Raw genomic sequence first — 23,692 nt, forward strand, 5'->3', positions numbered from 1 at the left:
TCAGATCATAGTGTGCCCTTTTAGTGACAGCTGGAGTGAATATGTAACAGTATGGAAAAATAATCCACAGTTAATTACTGGAGGCTGATATAAATATGAAGTAAACACAATGACAACTTGGAGACAATAAAAAGCAGTAAAGATGACCAAAACTTGAAAATAAATTTGCAAGCAAAAATCTGGGGAAATAAAAATTGAAGAGAGCAAAAAGAGAGACAGAGACATGCAGTCAAATAGTCATTAAATTAAAAGTAATGGAGAGAAATGACAGACAGGGATCAAAGCCAAATGCCATCAGCTTTACATGTAGCTCCTGCTTTAACGGGCTAATTTTTCAATGCGGTAATTTTCTCACTGGCTTCTGATGAAGGGCCTCAATTTGTCACCAGGATCAGTAAGGCAATAGGAAAATGATGGCAAGTGCTGCATACGGAGCTGCTGGCATTTGTCTTTGTAACTGTGCACGAACCAATGTGCAAGTCCCAAAAGTTCTGTAGGGCTAATTGCCGCAATGACATCTACTGTACTCTGATTTGGACTTTGCAGAGAGCAGCAGAAGAGGCTGCAACTACACAGTCTTCCAGTACTAATGCTGGAAAATCTGCTGCTGAACTTGTGCCAGGTTAGACCTGGGTCAAGTTCAGCGGCTCCATTTTTTTCAACAGGAGATGTGTAAGTTACAGACAGACTACATACCGAGCTAATAATTTAAATGTATATAATCCTGATTAAATGTTTTAAAAATGAAATCAAATACTTAGGGAGAGGTGATATAAATGTAGATGTAGAATTCTTGTTGGTAGAATTAAGAAACGGCAAGTGTAAAAATACCCTGATGGGAGTTAGCTATAGGCATCCGAACAGTAGCCAGGGTGTGCGATACAAATGATATGGGAGATAGAAAAGGCATGTAATAAGAGCAATGTTAGAATAGTCATGGGGGATTTCAATATTCAGGTAGATTGAGAAAATCAGGTTGTTGCTGCATCCCAAGAGAGAGAATTTGTAGAGTGCCTATGAGATGGCATTTTAGAGCAGCTTATAGTTGAGCCCACTAGGAAGAATGTAATGATGGATTGAGTTTTGAGTAATGGACCAGATTTGATTAGGGAGATTAAGGTAAAGGAAATCTTAGGAGACAGTGATCATAATATGATAGATTTCATTCTGCATTTTGGCAGGGAGAAGATAAAGTCAGATGCATCAGTATTACAGTGGAGTAAAGGGAATTACAGAGGCATGAGAGAGCAGCTGGTCAAAATTGATTGGAAGGTGACACTAGCTTGGGTGATGGCACAACAGCAATGGCTGGAGTTTCTAGGGGTAATTTGGAAGACATAAGGTAGATTCATCCCAGAGATGAAGAAGTATTCTAAAGGGAGGATGAGGCAACCATGGCTGACAAGGGAAGTAAAGACAACAGAAGAGCAAGAGAGAAACATATACTGTAATATAGCAAAAATTAGTGGGAATGTAGAGGATTGGGAAGCTCTCAAAAAACAGTAGAAAGCAACTAAAAATCCATAAGGAGAGAAAAGATGAAATATGAAGGTAAGCTGGCCAATAATATAAAAGAGGATACCAAAAGCCAGAAATTCAAGAGCATCGGGGGCAGAAGTGAGTGTAGTTGCTATCACTAAGGAGAAGGTGCTTGGGGAGCTGAAATGTCTGAAGATAGATAAGTCACCTGGACCAACCAAATGGACTACACCCCAGGGTTCTGAAAGAGGTAGCTGAAAAGTGCTAGTGAAAGGGGTTTTGAAGGGTATAAAAAGGGGCACTTTTTTGTGCAAGCAGGTGAGTTTTGTCTTGGGCTAGGTCATGGCCATTGCTAATGCTAAGAAGATAGGGACAAGTACATCATCAAAGTTAGAGAGAGAGAGAGAGAGAGAGAGAGAGAGAAAACAGGCTGTGCGTAAGATTGACGACATTAGTGAATGATAAGTATTGTTTTGATTTCGGTAACTGCTACTACTGTAAACTTGTTTTCCTTTCTGTTTTGCATTTGTACTGAATTCTCAAAGTGTTTTCTTGTGGCCTTGAATACATGAGCGGTGTTCCTTTGTTTGCGAATGCATATGTGAATACTCGGAGCTGAATGAGAAAGAACACATAACTATTTTAAAATAATTTTTGTTACAGAGGTCAGGGGAGGTGCCAGCAGAGATATCAGTTCAGTGTCATCTTTAGCCACGAGTGTAGTTCCAGAAGAGTGGAGGATGGCTGATATGGTGCCTGTGTTTAAGAAGATGTGGTATTGCAACAGAAGACATAAAACTTTGGTAGTGACTGTATATATGTGCCTGAGATTAAAATCGAACAAAGAGCCTCAGTGGTAAAATATTTTTTCTCAGGGCAACCTCCAAGTGATACATCATCATGAACAAAAGAAGCATGCCCTTTAATTTTACTGCAACAGTCATATTCATGGCAACAGCAAGAGCAGGTGCAGTATATGGCCTGTTTGCTTTCTGATAGAATAAGGATGTTACAGATGAATTATTCATCATGGCCAGCAACTATATTTCTGCCACAAACTAGCAAGCAAAATGAAAAACTTATAACTCTGCATTATTGCTGGCATTTGTAAGTCTGGAGTTCACCAAGACAAATCCATTTTCTCAATTGGACCTTTCCGCAAATAAGACAAAGAAATTTAATTCTCTCAGTCCAAGCATGCCGGCAGGAAGGATGTGCATGCTGGACGCAGGCAGCACCAGATTATCCTTTCATCTCTGAAGCTGAGGCAACAGCAGCGAACCCCCTTCCCATTGTAGGGTTCAATAGAATGGTTTCTGGTATGGTGGGTTTGTCATCTGAGGAAAAATTAAACAGACTAAACCCATACTCTCAGGTTTAGAAGAATGAGGGCTACAGAGAAACAAATTTTCACAGGTTTTTTGATCTCATTCATCGTGTGGGTAGTCAGAGGCTTTTTCCCAGGGCTGAAATGGCTAACACAAGAGGGCACAGTTTTAAGGTAGGTACGGAGGAGATGTCAGGGATAAGTTTTTAATGTAGAGGGTAGTGAGTACGTGGAATGGGCTGCCGGCAACGGTGGTGGAGGCGGATACGATAGGGTCTTTTAGGAGACTCCTGGATAGGTACATGGAGCTTAGAAAAATAGAGGGCTATGGGTAACCCTGGGTAATTTCTAAGATGAGGACATGTTCGGCACAGCATTGTGGGCTGAAGGGCCTGTATTGTGCTGTAGGTTTTGTCCGTTTCTATACAGTGACACAAGTTTCATACACTAATAAATAGCTGAATTGGGTCATTTTTATCTGATGAGAAATGAAGGTTGCTTTTGGGTAGTAAGTTTATAGTTCTAGTTTATAATATACATTGTGATAACCACAGGCATTGGCAGAGCCCAGATATAACAAATCTGGGATATACGTGCATAAGCTGTCCCTTCGCCACCCTCCCCTCTCCTACCTTCACTCTGGCTTTCGTATGCAGAATATCTGTCCTGTTTTATATTGTCGTTTGCACAATGTAATAGAGCAGGATAACAAACTGAAATTGCCAAAGGGCGCTTAACATCAAGGCTGTGAATTATTGTGGTTGATGACAGCAGATGTTCAATCTGTTCATACAATATTTTTGTCTATAACTGAAGATTATTCAGATTTATATTTAACGTGTTTATATTTTGACTCACAAATATTCACAGAATGAATCTGGAGAGGGCTGTGTAGTGTAGAGGTAACGAGGCTGTACAATAAAATTCTCATACTCCTCTATGCAATTGTTTGAAAATCCAGATGGTTTGGCATCTGGCCCACAAGCTGGAGTGCCTACATTCTTTTTTTAAATTTGCCTGGTTCATTGAAAAAATTAGCAATCTACTGTGTTGTAAAAATATATAAAAATATGATTTGATAGTGTTAATTGGAATAACTATCAAGCGCCTGAAAAATCTGCCTGTCTGGCACTTCCATTGTCCCAAGGGTGTCGGATTAAGTATTTTACTGAGATAGAGGATCTCAACCATTAACAGCCACAGAGTAAAATTCATCGAAGGAACACCAACCAGCACGGTAGCGTAACGGTTAGCACAACACGATTATGGCTTGGGCCGCCCCAGAGGTCGGAGTTCAATTCCAGAGCCATTCTGTAAGGCCAGTCTGTTCATCCCCTGTGGGTGCTCCGGTTTCCTCCACCAATCCAAAGATGTAACATACCAGGTAGGTTAATTAGTCGTTGTAATTTGTCCCGTGATTAGGTTAGGGTTAATTGGGGTTGTGGGGTTGCTGGGGCGACATGGCTCAGAGGTTCAGAAAGGGCTAATCCGTGCGGTATCACTAAATAAAATAAAATAAAATTATAGAAAGCATTCAACCGAACCTTCATTAGTACATAGTCAGCCCAGGAAATGAGGAGGCTGTGGTCATATTTCAGTTAGATTTAGCATTATTTAGAAAAAATAGTCTTGTACTAGTTCTCTAAATTGAGATACGGCATATTTTACTAGGGTTGGGATATGAAATGGAAACAGCTAAGTGAATGCAGGACAATGGGAGAGATTCTGGGAGGAGATGGCAGGGGTTCACCCCAAAACAAAAAGACTGGAGACTGGGAGATGCCAATGTGAAATTTTAAAAAAATAGAAAGGAAACAAAATTTATCAGGAATGGGGGACATTAGTTGGTTTAAAAACAAGGGAAATGCTGAGGTTTTAAAATATGTGAAGAAGAGGATAACAAAGAAGGAAGTCCCATTAGAAGCAAAAACAGTAGATGGATTGTAGAGATGAAACAAATGTTTTCATTTCTGAGTGAATGAGATGATATAAGTGCCGATATGTAACAAACTATATATGATAAACGTGTTGAAAGAAAATTAGGAAATCAAGCATCTTTCAAATTAAATAAATTTCCGGTACCTCAAGCTCTTAAGTAAGAATGTGAGAAAATAATGCAGCTTCTAACATAATTTTCAAACTATTTTTAGCTGCAAGTATTCTGCTAGAGGAATGGAATAGTTCTGATTAAAAGCAGAAAGCAAAATACTTAAGTAACCACTGGACAGTCTGCCTAAAATCAGTGTTAGAAAAGTGATGGGTGGTGTAAATCAGCAACTGGGTACAGGCTAACGAAGGTCAGTTGATAATGGTTTGTTAAAGGAGGGTTATGTCTGGACAGCAATTGAAATTTCTTAGTGGTTACCATATTTAGAATGTACATAAAGACAACACATTTGGTGTAGTTTAAGCAAGGCATTTCACAAATGATCAAGAAAGAAGAAGTGTAAGGAATCCCAAGTAAGGTTATGAATTGAATTAAAAATTGGCTCAGAAGAAAGCAAAAGGCAGTTTTAGTGCTAAGAGTATTCTTATCAGGTGGAGTTCCACAAGGCTGGGTAGTTAGCTCTGCTCTTTGTGGTGTGTATACAAGTGATTCAGACTTAAATAAAGAAGGTCATAATTAATAGATTCCCCAAAGGCATCTAAATAGTCAGTGTAGTTAATGGGAAGATGTAATTTTTAGGCTACGGGAATATGTCAGTACAAAGTGCACACAAGGCAAATGGAATTCAACCAAGAGAAGTGAGAACCAATATGTTTGGGGAAGGCAAATGATAAATCACAGTGTAACGCTGTATAGCAGAACAGAAAGATCTTGGGGTTTATGCTGTGTCATCTGTGAAGCCAAGCAGAGCTGCAGAATGGATGATGTTAATGAGAGAGATAATGGGAGACAACGGCGAGCCATTCAAAATGCTAATAAGGGAGAAGAGAGAGATAACGAGCGAGAGACACATAATTCAGTATGTTGGCGTCTGCCACAGACAGTTTGCTTTGAACCTGAACTGTTCATTAACAATCCTGCTTAGACAATAGGAAGTATGAAGTTTGATGGACAGGTGATACCCCATCAGGGGGTTTGCTAAGGCACAAGACACACGCCACGAGACCCTGGAAAGAGCATTGTGCCTCACAAGTTGGTGGGAGTTTGAAGGACTGATTCGCGGGAATCAGCCAGAGGCTCACAGGGTGTAAAGGTACGATCGGTGGGGACCTGTTGTGTGTCCGCCCTTGCCTGGGTGCCGGGTTCACCACAGAAGAACGGTCGATTCTGGAATGGAGGGGTCACTGTTGGTGACCATAGCGGGATCAGAAGGCATCGAAAGGTTTGCCTGAAACCTCAACTGTATCGCTCACTCTTTCTCTCTCTCTCTGTCTCCAACGGTACAACAACAGCGATTACTTCGAACTACACTAGACTGAACAGAACTCTGCTTCACCTTAAGACTGATCATCTTAGCCCTAGACTGCGATAGAGCTTGGTTGATTCCTATTACCCTATTTCTGTGTATATGTGTATACTATCATTGCTAACCTGTTACATTTATATCCTTGCAGTTAGTGTACTGTATTACTTATTTTTGTTAATAAAACTTGATTAGTTTCCAGTAATCACAGACTCCAACGAGTGTTCCATTTCTGCTGGTTTGACAACCCAGTTATGGGGTACGTAACAGCTGATAGATTCCAGAAGGAGTGGGCAGGTAGGTAAGATAATGAAGTAGGTATAAAATAGACAAACATGGAGTATACAACATACAATAGGCCACAACTATCTGGTTACACTACTGGAAGGACATGGTACAACTTGAAGGGGTGCATGGGAAGTTTACAAGGGTATTACCGGGGTTACGGTTACAAGGAAAGAATGAGTAACTGAAAACCTCATGGATGAGACCTTAACTGAGGTGGTCACACCCACAGTGCAGGCTTCAGATAGTAGGCGGGTGACCAACAGGAGAAGGGGAGTAAGCGGTCAGTGAAGGGCTCCCCTGTGACCATTCCTAGCTGCAACAAGTCTACCCCTTCGATTACTGCCGGGGGGAGTGGGGGGAAGAATGACCTATAAGGGCACGGCAGCAGCAGCCAGGTCAGTGGTACTGTGGCAGCTGCGAGGCTCAGCAGGGTAGGTTAGAGTTAGGCAGAGCAACAGTGTCAGGAGACTCGACACTTAGCGGGATGGACAGCAGATTCTGTGGCCGCGAAAGAGAAGACAGGATGGTGTTGCAGCCCAGGATGTCTCAGAGCGGCTGCAGATGATTCTCAAGAGGGAGGGTGAGAAGCTAGAGATTGTGGTGCACATTGGCACCGGTCATATAGGTAGAAAACAGGAAGAAGTCCTGTGCACTGAGCATACAGAGTTAGGAAGAAGGCTGAGGAACAGGGCCTCCAAGTAGCAATGTGCATTTCTGCCAAAAAGTTCAACTTTTGCCTCATCTGCTCACAGGACATTGTCCCAGAAGAGTTGTAAAGTTCCAGGTGGTCTTTTGCAAGCCTGAGATGTGCGGCAGTGTATTTTTTGGAGAGCAGTGGTTTCCTCTGTGGTGTCCTTCCTTGAACACCATTCTTGTTCAATGTATTTCTTATAGTGGATTCAGGAACTGAGTCTTTAACAAGTTCTAGAGATCTCTGCAGGTCTTTTGCTGTTACCCTTGGATTCTTTTTCACCTCCTTCAGCATTGCTCTTGGTGTGATCTTTGCAGGATGCCCACTCCTAGGGAGAGTAGCAACAGTACTGAATTTCCTCCATTTGTAGACAACTTCTCTTACTGTGGACTGACGAACACTCAGGTCTTTAGAAATTTTTTTGGAGCTTTTTCCAGCTTCATGCATATCCACAATTCTTCTCCTAAGGTCCTCTGAAAGTTGTTTTGATCGAAACATGGTGTACAATAAACAGGTGTATAAAATTTATCAGAGTCTTAAACAGTTAAATAAGTAAAGAACTCACTAACTAGTGGGCATAGATTTAAGCTATTTGCTAGAGAATTAGAGATGAGTAGCAAATGAAATGCTTTCACTCAATAATTATCGTCTGGAACTCTCTAACTAATAGGGTGATAGTTTAAATAGTTTCTGGATGACCACTTAAAGAATAATATCCTGCAACGGTATGGACTAAATTAGGAAGTGGGATTAAACAAAAATCCATTTTTGGCTGATATAAAGGTGATGGCCAAATGACTTCCTTATGTGCCATAAATTTGTATGTTTCTATACCAACATCCCAAGTTTAACACTGTAGTTGTTACGTGGAAGTGAACCAAAGTGTTTGCCCTCTTTTCCAAACTCCTTATTTTTCTGCTGAGTGACCCTACTGATAATCTTGAGTTTGATACAGCAGTGATGGAGGTAGTTCACCAATAGTCATTTATGCCCATATTGTTTTGTCACTTTCTCTTCATCCACACAGCAACCTCACAACATTGTTCAAAGACGATTACTTGAGAGCAACGCCACAAAATTACACGGGGATCCAAAGGACAGTGGCTCTATGACTCAGTCACCATTTGAAGAGATGAAATCCAGCGTGAATACGGATACTTTATCTTTACTCACTGTCTTCTGTAAGGTATGTTTGATTGAGTTACAATTTGACAAAGTAATTCTATATATTGTTGCAATCATTACTACTACAGGAAGTGGATAAGTCAGAATGTTGTATCCTCTACTTACAGTAAGTCACCTCAAAGAAGACCAAATAATATTGATAATGAAGACTGAAGGATGGAAATGTTTGGAATGCGTTAATGACCATTGTCAAATACTTTTTTCGTAATGACTGCCTGCTACATATAGCTTGCATTGAACTTGAAGATTCTGTCAGGGTGAATCAACAAGTGCACTTCAGAAAATAAGTTAGATTGGACTTGTTAGGCCTATAAGATGTCTCCAGCCCAACATCTTCCATATAGCTCTAAAGGGAACAACCTTTCCATATAACCCAAGTTCCTCTTTCCCCGTGGCATGCTTATAAATCTCTACTGGCAGTCTCTCTCCAAGGCCTTTATATCTTTCTAAAATGTGGTTTAGAAGTTTTAAACTGAGAATGGGATGTCTGCATTACTTCCCTTGGTACATGTAGCAGTTTATTTTTAAGATATTTCTGTTAAACATTGCCTTGAGAATTAACGCTCTGACTTTATTTCAAAATGCTTTAGAGAAACTAAAATACATTTTCTCACGGCCTGGGGGTTGCATATTTCCTATTAACTTCTGATGATGAACAGATTGGAAAATTCTCATGGATCATACAAATATATTGTACAGTATGTGAGGATATTTTGAAAATTTCATGTACAGAATGTACAGATTTGGATTGAAGATCTCTTAAACTATTGGTTAAAAGTATTCAGCTGAAAACTAGCGTTTGATGTTAGACTGAGCCTTGGTTTAAATTTTTAATGTATTAACAATCGCAATAGAAAATTTAGTTTGTAAACTCAATCTTGCTATTAAAACATTTGTGCTTTTCTTTCTTTAAAACCTTAATTTGTTTATCAAATGTAAGACAAATGAAATTACATTAAAAATATGACTTAATATTTTGAGGCATTATTTTAGATTGTTCACTGACTCATGATCATGGAAACCAAAGGAAAGCAAGTAACATTGGGCATATCATTAAAAAAGCTGAAGACATAGTGGAGGTCGCCTAGGTCAGAAAGCTGTTCACAATACAATATTATTGTTCAGTTTAGTCTAGTAATAAATAGTCTGAGCAGAACTTTGATTTTAAGAAGACTAACGTTGATAGGATGAGGAATGAGCTAAGATTAATGAACTAGTATGTACTGAATTTCCATGGACATGTAGCAAGAAGCATAGCCAAATTTAAACAGAAATCTGCAATCCCTAATTAAGGGAATGAATTTGGTCATCAGGTGCACGTTACTGTTAGTGTTGCTGCATTGACCACAAGTGTGCCCTATCCCCTGCTGTGACTGAAAAGATCGTAGTATAGTGACTGTCTACTAACAGGCACTGAGGGGCTGGGTCCTGTGTAGCAGCCTCTCAGACTTATCTCTGAACGTTTGAGACTGAAAAGCTGATGCCATTTACAAAGTGTGACTATCCTAAGCAAATTTAATGACATGCTTGGTTCAGTCAAGCAAGACCTTGCACTGTGTTGTAAACTTGGATGTTCTATGAAAGAAGTATAATATGGGGGAGCAGGAAATGGGAAATTCCTATTTAAACTATAAATAATTTAATATAAAATGGGAACATATGGCCTGCTGCTTGAAATTCATGTTTTAATAATACCTGTAGGTAGACGCTACATATATACTTCCTTTTCCTGACTACTTCTTATCTCATGTTTCCTCAGTGTCGTGATCAAAAGATCAAAGTCACCATCAACACAGGCTGCCACCAGAATACAGTCTCCAGCAGCTGCTTAAACAGAATAGGGTAAGAAAGCATTCAATAGGTTTACACAAAAATAGCCTGGCATCTGCAGCCTGACTGAGTTGGTGTGATTGAAATTATAAGGAATACTTTTACATGGATGCAGAAGACAATTCAACCAGTTGGTCGTTAGGTTGCTGTTCATCCAACCAAAATTTACTTACTACAATCTCTAATCATAACTAATCTATGAATTATGGATCCTAGATGTTCGGCTTTCGGCCTAGCTCTTTGATCCAGGCCATCAGCCTCAAATGTCACTCCAAATGGCTTCTGACACAAAGACCATCTTTGTTCTGGTGCCTAATCTCCGGAGAAAAAGATGGTTTCGAGTCAATAACAGCAGCTCAAGGAGAATGTGTGCAGAGAGTCCACGTAAACATTTTCATTTAAAAATGTCGTAAAAAAAACTTACAATTAAAATTTGAAGCTGTGTCACACCAGGAGGCTGCAAATGGAAGAGATTTGAATGAATGTAAGAGATTTGGACCTTGGCATTCGAAAGCAAGGTCTCTAAAGTTTATCACCATGATTATATTTAAGATTGCTCATCAGGGCAGAATTGGCGAAGTGCAGTGAGTTGGGGGCTGTAGAACTTTGAATATAGTGCAGGAAGAGCTTGGAGGGATTTGAAAATGAGGTAAGGATTTTAAAATTAAAATGCTGCTTAGATGCAAGTGAATGTAGGTTAGCGAACTAAAGGATGATTTTCCCCTCTTTGGTTAGTGCATGCCAGACATCGATACTTTGAAGGCACTGGTGGGAGGGTCAAAAAAGGAGGTGATGAAGTGAGGCCAGGTGTTCCCCTGAATAACATCTTGGTCTCAAAGACCTTCAGCTGCTTCATGTCAACATCAGATCGGAAATGACGTTGTTCGTTGAAGATTGCACCATTTCAGTTCAATTCCTAACCCAATAAATAACACATTTCATGCAGCAGGACCTAGACAAGGAAATATGAATGAGAGTCAGTATCAGGCCTTTCAAGGCTACCACCATTCAATATGAGCTCTCCTCCTCTTTCATGCCAGTTCCATATATATCTTAATTTCAAAAATGTATCTATCTTGTTTTTAAGTATCCCCTGTGATCTAGCCTCCATAACTCTTTGAGTACAGAATTCTGGAGATTCAATGCCCACACTGAAATTCCTACACAGCTCATATTTTTCTTTCTTTTATCTCCAAATAATACAGATCAAACCAGTTTAGCCATCTCTTACAACCTTCTCATCCCAATGAGTTACTTCTGCACCGCCTCCGATGCTGGTATATCCTTTTCACAAATAAGGTTACCAAGACTCTCAAACACCCTATATAAATATATTATTTCTTTAAACTCCAGCTCATTAACAAAGTCAAAGCGCCATTTGCTTTAACTACTTGAGTCACTTTTTACATTTTGTGCATGTGGACATCAAGATAACTCTGTGCCGGGGGTTCCCAACCTTTTTTATGTCCTGGACCCCTACCATTAACCGAGTGGTCAGTGGACCGCAGTCCGGGAAACCCTAACTTCACGCCTTCCTCTGCTTTTCCTCTTGTGGCTGATGTTCCCATGAATCTCTGTGCCCGTGAAGCTACTGTAAGTAAATTTTTCATTATACCCGTGCATACATGTAACTGTGCATACGATAATAAATTCAACTTTGTCTCTGATACTTCACTCATCTGCAGTGTCTCTCCATTTCAGTAACAGTAGTCCTTTTAAGTTCTCCTACTAAAGTGCATGACCTTATTTGCCAGAATTTTGCTCACTCATTGAACCTATCTGTTTTCTGTTACAGCCTGATCCCTGGCAACCCCACCTTCTCCCACCCACCTCCCAAGTTTCATTTCATAAGCAAATTTGGATACCTAAACACCCATTATTCTCCTCCACATCATATGAGGGCTGAAACCTGGTACTTGTTGCAACCCACTGATTACATCTCTATAGTTTGAAAAAGACAAACTTATTCCAGCTCTTTCTCCTATGCGATAACCAGTTGTCAACCTATGTTGACGTATTTCGCCCAATACTGCAAGCTCTTGTGTGGCAGTGTTTTATGTGGCTCTTTTTCCAGATGCCTTCCACATCTGTAGATACCATATCTACAGGCTCCGTTCAGTCACCTCTGCCTGTTACATTCCTGAAGAACACTTGCAAATTTGAAATACATGATTTTCCTTTTAGAAAGCAAAAATTGTGTTAAGTTGCTCTACATGGCAATACTTTGATACAGGCATTCGCAGTGGCAGAGTAGTGTAGTGCTTAGCGTAACACTGTTACAGTGGCAGTGATCTGGGTTCAATACCCACAACTGTCTGTAAGGAGTTCGTATGTTCTCCCTGTAGCTGTGTGAGTTTCCTCCGGGTGCTCTGGTTTCCTCCCACATTACAAAAAGATGTACAAGTTAGTAGGTACAGATTTCAGTAGCATGGCCACAAGAGCTGGTCATAGGTTAGGTATCCTGCATTGGGTAATTCACCTTCCAGCTTTACCACTGAAGCCTTTCCAGCAGACAAGGAAGGATCGGAATACAGCCCATTGCTATCACTGGATCTTATTCCTGGAACTCCCTTGAACCTTCTAGAACTCCCTTCACCAGTGGCAGCTCAAGAACGTGGTTTACCGTATGAGATGAACAATATATGCTGGCCTTGCCAATGGCATCAACATCCCAAAACAGATCAACACACACAGAATGCTGGAGGAACTCTGTGGGAATGAATAAACGGTCGATGTTTCGAGCCGAGACCTTTCGCAGCTGTTTTCTTGTTTCAACCTACTACCAAAGGGCAGGTTTTGGATATGAAATAGAAAACAAACAAGAATGAATCCCTTTACTACACTAAAGATAACAAAAGGGATATCATTGACTTATTATCGATCAGTAGGTAATAATGTAACCAGGAAAGTGGAGACATTCAACTGGATAACTGAGAAGAGTTGGGTCAAAGAAGACAAGTATGGACAAAGTGCCTTGTAAAACGTATATGTCATTAGTAATTTTCATCAGACCTCTCTTGGTACTGCAGCAGAAGGATGGAATCAGGGTAAAGTGGGAACAAACTAAGTATACAGTACATTTGAAGTCATTAGACAGAACGGAGAGGTAGAAAAATGGGGCAATTGCTTGCATGTAATTCATTATTTGTTTGGGAGCAGGGTGACGGACAGCTGTAATGGAAGAGCAAGGCTTGAACACAATTAGCCCTGGAGCACAAGTAAGAAGGAAACTGGTTCAGTGGGTAAATATTCAGCTTGCTTGAATAGATTTTGTGATTATATTAAATAGAGGAAGCAAAAGCAGGAAAATAGGGCAGTAGGGCAAAACAAGGAAATAAATTCTGCAATTGTGTTAGGTTGCTCCTGTTACTGGAAAGATGACACATTACCCATCATGTAATGCATTTATATCTTTTCATGCTATTGTTCCAGTGTAGTCCATGAGGCACGAGATACAACTGCACAAGTGCGTGGATGTCAGTGAGTTAGACTGGCGGGAAGGATTTAAAAGAAGACAGCTTTATAGAGTGAGCATGGGAGGAGGAGCAGGCTTTGGAGTAGAGGGAAACGGAGTAGGAGGACTTTGGCTCAACTGGGCTTAGGCGATAGTGGGTCGGGGTGAGGTAAGTTACTTGTGAAGAATAGGAACAGGAAGTATGTCTGTGAGGCTGGTGTTCTGTACTGGGTGTCAGATGTGGGAAGTGCAGGAGACTCCCAGCCTCCCAGTCGGCCATATCTGTGCCAGGTGCGTCGAGCTGCAGCTCCTTAGAGACCGTGTTAGGGAACTGGAGATATAGTTTGATGACCTTTGTCTGGTCAGGGAGAGTGAGGAGGTAATAGAGAGGAGCTATAGGCAGGTAGTCACCCCCGGACAACAGGAGACAGAGAAGTGGGGAACAGTCTGGAGAGGGAAGGGCAAGAGTCAGATACTAGAGAGTACCCTAGTAGTTGTCCCCCTTAACAATAAGTACTCCTGTTTGAGAATTGTTTGGAGGGGGAACCTACCTGGGGGAAGCCAACGACATTGGTAGGAAAAGGGAGGAGGTCCTGAAAACTGACTACAGGAAGTTAGAAAAAAGGTTGAGAAGCAGGACCTCAAAGGTAGTAATCTTGGGAATACTGCCTGTGCCACGTGACAGTGAGTATAGGAATAGAGTGAGGTGGAGGATAAATGCGTGGCTGAGGGATTGGAGCAGGGGCAGGGATTCAGATTTCTGGATCATAGGGACCTCTTTTGGGGCAGGTGTGACCTGTACAAAAAGGACGGGTTGCACTTGAATCCCAGGGGGACCAATATCCTGGCAGGGATATTGGTTTTCTAAGGCTATTGGGGAGAGTTTAAACTAGAATTGCTGGGGGGTTGGAACCAAACTGAAGAGATGGAGGGAGAGGAGGTTGGCTCACAAGTAGGGAAAGCTTATAGGCAGTGTGAGAGGGAGAATAGGCAGGTGATAGAAAAGCGATGCGCTCAGACTGATGGTTTGAGATGTGTCCATTTTAACGCGAAAAAATCATGAACAAAGTGGATGAGCTTAGAGCGTGGATCAGTACTTGGAGCTATGGTGTTGTGGCCATTACAGAGACTTGGATGGCTCAAGGGGCAGGAATGGCTACTTAGAGTGCCAGGCTTTAGATGTTTCAGAAAGGACAGGGAGGGAGGCAAAAGAGGTGGGGTGTGGCACTGCTGATCAGAGTTAGTGTCACTGCTGCAGAAAAGGAGGAAGTCATGGAGGGATTGTCTACTGAGTCTCTGTGGGTGGAAGTTAGGAACAGGAAGGGGTCAATAACTCTCCTGGGTGTGTTTTTATAAACCTCCCAATAGTAACAGGGACATCAAGGAGCAGATAGGGAGACAAATTCTGGAATGGTGTAATAATAACAGGGTTGTCATGGTGGGAGATTTTAAAATCCCCAATATTGATTGGCATATCCCTAGACCAAGGGGTTTGGATGGGGTGGAGTTTGTTAGGTGTGTTCAGGAAGCTTTCCTGACACAATATGTAGATAAGCCTACAAGAGGAGAGGCTGTACTTGATCTAGTGTTGGGAAATGAACCTGGTCAGGTGTCAGGTCTCTCAGTGGGAGAGCATTTTGGAGATAGTGATCACAATTCTATCTCCTTTACCGTAGCATTGGAGAGAGATAGGAACAGACAAGTTAGGAAAGCGTTTAATTGGAGTAAAGGGAAATATGACACTATCAGGCAGAAACTTGGAAGCATAAATTGGGAGCAGGTGTTCTCAAGGAAATGAACAGTAGAAATGTGCAAATGTTCAGGGGATATTTGTGTGGGGTTCTGCATAGGTACATTCCAATGAGACAGGGAAAGGATGGTAAGGGACAGGAACCGTGGTGTACAAAGGCTGTTGAAAATCTAGTCAAGAAGAAAAGAAAAGCTTACGAAAGGTTCAATAAACTAGGTGATGATAGAGATCTAGAAAGTTATAAGGCTAGCAGGAAGGAGCTTAAGAATGAAATTAGGAGAACCAGAAGGGGCCATGAGAAGGCCTTGACAAGCAGGATTAAGGAAAACCCCAAGGCATTCTGCAAGTTTGTGAAGAGCAAGAGGATAAGACGTGAGAGAGTAGGACCAATCAAGTGTGACAATGGAAAATTGTGTATGGAACCAGAGGAGATAGCAGAGGTACTTAATGAGTACTTTGCTTCAGTGTTCCCTACGGAAAAGGACCTTGGAGATTGTAGGGATGACTTAGAGCAGACTGAAAAGCTTGAGCATATAGACATTAAGAAAGAGGATGTGCTGGAGCTTTTGGGAAGTATCAAGTTGGATAAGTCTCCGGGACCGGACGAGATGTACCCCAGGCTACTGTGGGAGGAAAGAGACGAGATTGCTGAGCCTCTGGCAATGATCTTTGCATCATCAATGGGGACAGGAGAGGTTCTGGAGGATTCAAGGGTTGCAGATGTTGTTCCCTTATTCAAGAAAGGGAGTAGAGATAGCCCAGGAATTATAGACCAGTGAGTCTTACTTCAGTCGTTGGTAAGTTAATGAAGAAAATCCTGAGAGGTAGGACTTTATTAACATTTGGAGAGACATAATATGATTAGGAATAGTCAGCATGGCTTTGTCAAGGGCAGCTCGTGCCTTACGAGCCTGATTGAATTTTTTGAGGATGTGACTAAACACATTGATGAAGGTAGAGCAGTAGATGTAATGTATATGGATTTCAGCAAGGCATTTGATAAGGTACCCCATGCAGGGCTTATTGAAAAAGTAAGGAGGCATGGGATCCAAGGAGACATTGCTTTGTGGATCCAGAATTGGTTTGCCCACAGAAGCCAAAGAGTGGTACTAGATGGGTCATATTTTGCATGGAGGTCGGTCACCAGTGGAGTGCCTCAGGGATCTGTTCTGGGACCCCCTTCTCTTTGTGACTTTTATAAATGACCTGGATGAAGAAGTGGAGGGATGGGTTAGTAAATTTGCTGATGACACAAAGGTTGGAGGTGTTGTGGATAGTGTGGAGGGCTGTCAGAGGTTACAGGAGGACATTGATAGGATGCAAAACTGGGCTGAGAAGTGGCAGATGGAGTCAGCCCAGATAAGTGTGAGGTCGTTCATTTTGGTAGGTCAAATATGATGGCAGAATATAGAATTAATGGTATGACTCTTGCAGTGTGGAGGATCAGAGGGATCTTGGGGTCTGAGTCCATAGGACACTCAAAGCTGCTGCACAGGTTGATTCTGTGGTTAAGAAAGCATACGGAGCATTGGCCTTCATCAATCGTGAGATTGAGTTTAAGAGTGGAGAGGTAATGTTACAGCTTTATAGGACCTTGGTCAGACCCCACTTGGAGTACTGTGCTCAGTTCTGGTTACCTCACTACAGAAAGGATATGGAAACTATAGAAAGGGTGCAGAGGAGATTTACAAAGATGGTGCCTAGATTGGGGAGCATGCCTTATGAGAATAGGTTGAGTGAACTAGGTCTTTTTTTCCTTGGAGCGATGGAGGATGAGAAGTGACCTGAAAGAGGTGCATAAAATTATGAGAGGCATTGATTGTGTGGATAGCCAGAGGCTTTTTCCCACAGCTGAAATGGCTAACACAAGATGACACAGTTTTAAGGTGCTTGGAAGTAGGTACTGAGGAGATGTCAGGGGCAGGTTTTTACGCAGAGGGTGGTGAGTGCGTGGAATGGGCTGCCAGCAATGGTGGTGGAGGTGGATACGATAGGATCTTTTAAGAGACTCCTGGATAGGTACATGGAGCTTAGTAAAATAGAGGGCTATGAGTAACCCTGGAAAATTTCTACAATAACTACACGTTCAGCACAGCATCATAGGCCAAAGAGCCTGCATTGTGCTGTAGGTTTTCTATAATTGAAAAAAATATATAAATAATTAGATAAATCATTTTCTATTCATTCAGAGATATTTCTGTAATTTAGATTCCATGTATCATTAGTGTGTTGTGAATATTATTACATTTAGCAGTAAAGCCAAATCAAATCTACTAGAAAAATTCATGAATTTGATCAAAAAGATGTTTGAATACCATTGGTTTACAGCCAGGTACAGGTGCTGAAAGGGGACCTGGCTTTACTGAACACAGCTGCTGACATTTTGCTGTGCAGCACCGCAAACCCTAAAAGGCAAAGCCCTGGTAGCAGCCACTTAACAGCTGCCAAGGACATAAGTCAATGTGCTGGGGAGAGGAAGAGAGCTCCAGGCCTTGGAGAGATACTGAAATGCTAATTAATGAGAAACTTGCCGGGGGGAGGTCTTGTGCAGCAGGGAAAGGGTAAGACAGATCTGCGAAAGCAGATTAGGAAAAAAAGCCAAAAAGACCCATAGATGTTGGAAAGATCTGAAATAGAAACCAAAAACCTACTGATGATAGATGAATGAACTGAAATGTGAACTCTTGTCCTCTCTGCATAAATTGCCCTTAATCTGCAGTGTATTTATTGCATTTCCTACTTTATTTCACAGTTAAAAACCCTAGCTAAACATTGTTGGTGATTTCTGCTCCAGAACAAAGCTCCCCATGTAACTGAATCATGCCAAAGGAGCTTTCACATCTTGTGATCTGTCAAGATGAGCTGCACACCACTAAAAATAGTGCTCTCTTACAGGCACATTTACCCAAATACATATACGCCAAAAAACATGTTCTTTAATTCAACAACCTACCCTGCTATTACATTGTATACCCACCACACCAAACTGAGGTGAAGCCTCCGAAGGTGAGATGATGAACTGTTTCAACGCTCCAACTAATACGAAATGGTTAGGAATAAGAGATGAGACCCCCACATGTTCAGAGGGGAAAATCTTCTTTCTTTTAGGTAGAGGAGCCATAAAGTCCTAAACCAGCCCACAGAGGCCACATGTCATTCTGATTATTATAAACCTCCTTGATTTATTACACAATAGACACCATCTTTACCATCTGTGTGGCTACATAAAAATGTCTTGTGTAAAATGAAGATGCCCAGAGAATTAATTTCCCATGAGGAAGCATTTGCATATCTTCATGGGGCAGTGAGATGGTACTTTGGAAGATTGCTGTCTAAGCTACATGATGCGATTTGTAAGCAAACAGCATGCCCCAGATCCAGTCTCTCTAAGCTGCTCTCATCAGCAAGCTAAGGCAAGGGCTGGAGTTCTTGTGAGTTAGCAAAGCTATCTACAGAACCCAGAGTAAAGAAAAGCAGTCTTCGGCCAGGCAGACCGTAGTCACACAGGGACACTGTGATGTGGCACAAGGACACTTTGATCCACCAGCAAGATTGTCAAATGGGAAAGGAGATGTGCAGTTCAACTGAAAATGGTTGTGATTTTTCCAAGTATTATTGACGTGGCTTTTTTTAATGGTAGCCATACCAACATCGTTGAAATGCATTCTAATTTAGGGGAAATGACATAATAAATGTACAATATGCAGAGATGAGGAAACTGATGGTGCAGCTTCTGACACTGCAGTACATCTTACTGTATCTCAGCTAGAAGATGTGTTATTTTCCATGTCACATGAATGTGCTCGGTTTAAAATGCTTTCACCATTACAGCGATAGCCCCATACCAACTGATCACATGAATATAAAATAATAACATGCATGCTATGTTGTTCTGACATGAGTTTGTTCATAACCTCCTCAGGCTGCTTATCCCCCCCTTGTACTACTCTAACATCGGCATCCATTTCCCCCAGAATGAATTACCAAACTCGACCCTAGTACCCTTATCTACAAACAGATTGCAACACATGGCCATTACTTAAGCTCTCCACTCCCCTGTCCCTTAGCACACGTCCCTGAAATCTCAGCCTTTACATTATTTACTCATTTTACAAGAAAAAATAGTGCAGAACTCTCAGTGAAAGCCAAGAAATATAAGGGATGGAAAAGCAATACCCAAAATTCTAATAGATAAAGACATGAAACTTCATCAGGATTCATTTTGCATATCATATATGAAACCGCAAATAGCTCGTGATAGTAACAGCTCATTAAATAGGTATCATTTTCATGGTATGAAAATTCTCATTTTCATATTCATTTTCATAGGAGGTCATTCCTGCCTGTGGCCATCAAACTTTACAACTCCTCCCTTGGACAGACACCCTGAGCCAATAGGCTGGTCCTGGACTTATTTCCTGGCATAATTTACATATTACTATTTAACTATTTATGGTTTTAATACTATTTATTATTTATGGTGCAACTGTAATGAAAACCAATTTCCCCCGGGATCAGTAAAGTATGACTATGTATAACGTAAATTAACTGTAAGATGAATTTAACTACAGTATGAAATCTACTGTGTGAACGGTATTTTCTGTTGGTAGCACACCTTCTTTGTTACAAGGTTCTGATTTCAAGTCTTACCATTGAAAATCTAGGTCAATGCTGAAGGTGTGGTAAACTATCACGAGTGCTCATTTTCAGACAGGATATCAAACTGTTGCTTCCTCTGCTCTCTGGTAGAAGTAAGAAGTGTTATATGAATGTGTCAGGAAAGTCATCTCCTGTGTTCTGTCAATATTTCTTCTTCACTCAACTTTACAAGGACAGATTATTTGGCCACTGCCTGACAGTCTATCAATCCTGCACATTTCTACATTCCAAATGCTTCTACTCCAAAAATTGCTTTCTAAGGTATAAACCACAATAAAAATTTGTGAGTATGTGAAAGACAATGTACAAATGTAAGTCTTTCTATTTTCTTTAGTTTTGAGGAATTACCTGTGGCAGAGAGTGAAGACCCTGAGCTCCCCAGATCTACCCAAAGTCCAAACACAATGGAACGAGTGGAGAAGTTAGAAATCATGTTGGGGAAAGAGAAAGTTGAGTGTCCAGCTTTGGTAGTAGGTAAGAAAATCACAGCACTTTTTCCATGAATTGCAAATGGTTCTTTAAAGACCTGTGTTCAATGAACCCTGTATATTCAAATTGTGAAAACAATTCTATGGCCCTCATGATTTTTATATACCTCTTTCTTGGGTCAAGCCTCAGCCACCTACGTTACAGGGGAAAAAAGTCCAGAATATACAGTTTCTATTTGTGACCCAAGCCCTTCAGTCCTGGTAACATCCTTGCATATCTTTTCACACCCATTCTAGTTTAATGACATCCTTTCTATAGCTAAGCAACCATTACTGCATACAGTGGGCTTCGCCAGTATCCTGTACAGTTGTAACATAGCACTCCATGTACAAAGGCTCTTGTACGCAATGCCCTAACCAATAAAGGACGATGCACCAGCTGTTGTCTTCACCACTCAGTAGCCACGTTGTTTAGTGCTATCCTATTATGTGTAGAAATTGACAAAGTCAGTCACTGTGCCAAATCCACCTTCTGGCATTAACTGTTTTAGTTTCTCTGCCAAGCTTTCCAAATTAAACCACCTTCCAATTTTCCTCATCCCATTATTCCCTGCCCTTTATCCTTAAGGCTGGGAGCTGTTTGTTGTTGACCTTTTTTTGCCATTACAGTTTTACACTGTATCTTGGATATATTGGCATTTTAAAGTATTTTTTTTAAAGTACCACTGTTGTAGATACAGGCACCTTGCAGGCTAATTCACAGAGCGTCCTTCTCTCACTATGATACAATATACTAAGGTGTAAGCAAAAAAATCATTAGAGAATATCCACATTTCTGACCCTGTCATGAAGGAGGGATTGCTAATGGTGCATCTGAAGTAATTCATCCACATAGGCTGAAGAAATCTTAGTGATAGTTTGGGGTTGAGCTGATCCATGCAGACAGCCTCAGTTGGACAAGTTTCTACTACACTAGGTAGATGCCAGTGTTGTAGCTGTACTGGAGTAGTTTAGGTAGTTAGTTCTGAAATGCCAGTTTTGAACACTACAGTCAGGTTCCACCTCTCACCTGCCAGCACTACAGTTTGATCTCATGGCCTTTCCTGTGGCCAGCATGTTTAACTGTTTAAAGGCTGCCTTCACTGATGATGCGTGTCTCAAGGGGAGGCTGTGCTGGACCATTCACTTGGCACCTCTATCTGAAATGATTGCAAATGCCACGCCATTCTCTTTAGCATTTATTTGCTGGCCAAACTGAGATCTTTCTGAATCATCTTCTATCTGTTGGTTGTTTTTAATTATTCCCCATCATTGACAACTGGATATAACAGGCCTGTATATCTCTGATCTAATTTATTAGTTATCAGATAATTAGCAGAGTTTGTTGTAGACTGTTTTCACTGTTTAGTTGACATATAGTCTTGTTTGTGGCTTTGCTAGGATGCACATCATTTTTTAAGGATGTCGGGTGGTCCTCCTGGTTGAATTTTCTGAATGCCTTTTGAACCAGGATTGGTTATTTGACTTAAGGGTAAGACATTGCCAGGCAGTAAATTACAGTCCGTGGTGGAATACAGTGTTCTGTGTTCTAACATAGTTCTGCTGCTGATGATGATGATCCAAGTGTTCCATTTGTGTCCAGCTTTGAACTGCCAGATCGATTCTGAATAAACCCCACTTTGCACGATAGTGTAGGTGTAGGTGTTCTACGTGATGGGACTTCTGAGGGTGCAGCTCAGTAGCTACTGAGCAGCTTTCATTTCTGCTAGTACTGAGGTTGATCCAGAGAGGTGAGGAAGAAATTAAGTAGCTTTATCATTTGTGTGTGTTCTCTCATCATCTGTTCTCAACCCAAAGTGTTAGCTACATCCTTCAGAACTCAACCAACTTGGTTAGTAGTGATCCTACTGAGTCTCCAACCATACTATATACTGTGCCTAGCTGCTTTCCTTTGTCCTTGAATAATTTAATTACTATTTTTACTTATAATATGTCTCCCTAAAGATTTCTGGCTCTCACTTAATACTGTTACGTTGTTACAGAAGAGAGAAAGCATTTGATTGCATGTCAGCAGATCATCCAAGTACACAATCTGGAAAGCCACAGATTTTAGACCATAAGATATAGGAGCAGATGTAGGCTATTCAGCCCATCGAGTCTGCTCCACCATTCGATCGTGGGCTGATCCAATTCTTCCAGTCATCCACTCCCCTGCCTTCTCCCCATACCCTTTGATGCCCTGATTAATCAAGAACCTATCCATCTCTGCTTTAAATGCACCCAATGACTTGGCCTCCACAACCGCTCTTGGCAACAAATTCCACAGGTTTACCACTCTCTGACTAAAGTAATTTCTCTGCATCTCTGTTCTAAATGGATGTCCTTCAATCCTGAAGTCGTGCCCTCTTGTCCTAGACTCCCCTACCATGGGAAATAACTTAGCCATATCTAATCTGTTCAGGCCTTTTAACATTCAGAATATTTCTATGAGATCCCCCCTCATTCTCCTGAAATTCAGGGAATACATCCCAAGAGCTGCCAAGCGTTCCTCATATGGTAACCCTTTCATTCCTGGAATCATTCTCATGAATCTTCTCTGCACCCTCTCCAGTGTCTGTATATCCTTTCTAAAATAAGGAGCCCAGAACTGCACACAATACTCCAAGTGTGGTCTCATGAGTGCCTTATAGAGCCTCAACATTACATCCCTGCTCTTATATTCTATAGCTCCAGAAATAACTGCCAACATTGCATTCGTCTTCTTCACCACTGACTCAACCTGGAGGTTAACCTTTAGGGTATCCTGCACCAGGACTTCCAAGTCCCTTTGCATCCCTGCATTTTGAATTCTCTCCCCATCTAAATAATAGTCTGCCCACTTTCCAACACTTTTTGTTGGGCAGAAGGATTTATCCCTAAAATTTATGAGGATCTGAGAATGTGCTTGTTTCTTCCAAACAATGTAATTCAATTCTCAAAGCCTTCTACTACAATTGCTCTTTTTGTTACAAGCTCCACATGGGGAAAAAAAAACAGAATGTTGGAACAAGAGCTGTTGTCACGTTAAAGCAAGCAGTGAGGTGGTGAGAATAGTAACAGATTGTGGATTGAGAAGAAAACCAACATTGTTTACAATGAGAATTTGATGTCAGATGATTCTATTAAATGAAAACATTCTGTCCTGATCAAAT

The 23,692-nt window shown here is 41.1% G+C and overlaps 1 protein-coding gene across 1 annotated transcript in view; it reads left to right on the plus strand.

The window, feature by feature from the left end:
• Window positions 1-23,692, plus strand: part of nrip2 (nuclear receptor interacting protein 2) — a 52,996-nt gene that overhangs the window by 19,648 nt on the left and 9,656 nt on the right. The window contains exons 2-4 of the mRNA XM_063057982.1: window positions 8,223-8,381; window positions 10,140-10,222; window positions 20,408-20,547. Coding sequence (XP_062914052.1) covers window positions 8,223-8,381; window positions 10,140-10,222; window positions 20,408-20,547 — 382 coding nt within the window. The remainder of the gene's footprint in view (window positions 1-8,222; window positions 8,382-10,139; window positions 10,223-20,407; window positions 20,548-23,692) is intronic.

Source organism: Mobula hypostoma, chromosome 9 (assembly GCF_963921235.1).
Source record: "Mobula hypostoma chromosome 9, sMobHyp1.1, whole genome shotgun sequence".
NCBI lineage: Eukaryota > Metazoa > Chordata > Chondrichthyes > Myliobatiformes > Myliobatidae > Mobula > Mobula hypostoma.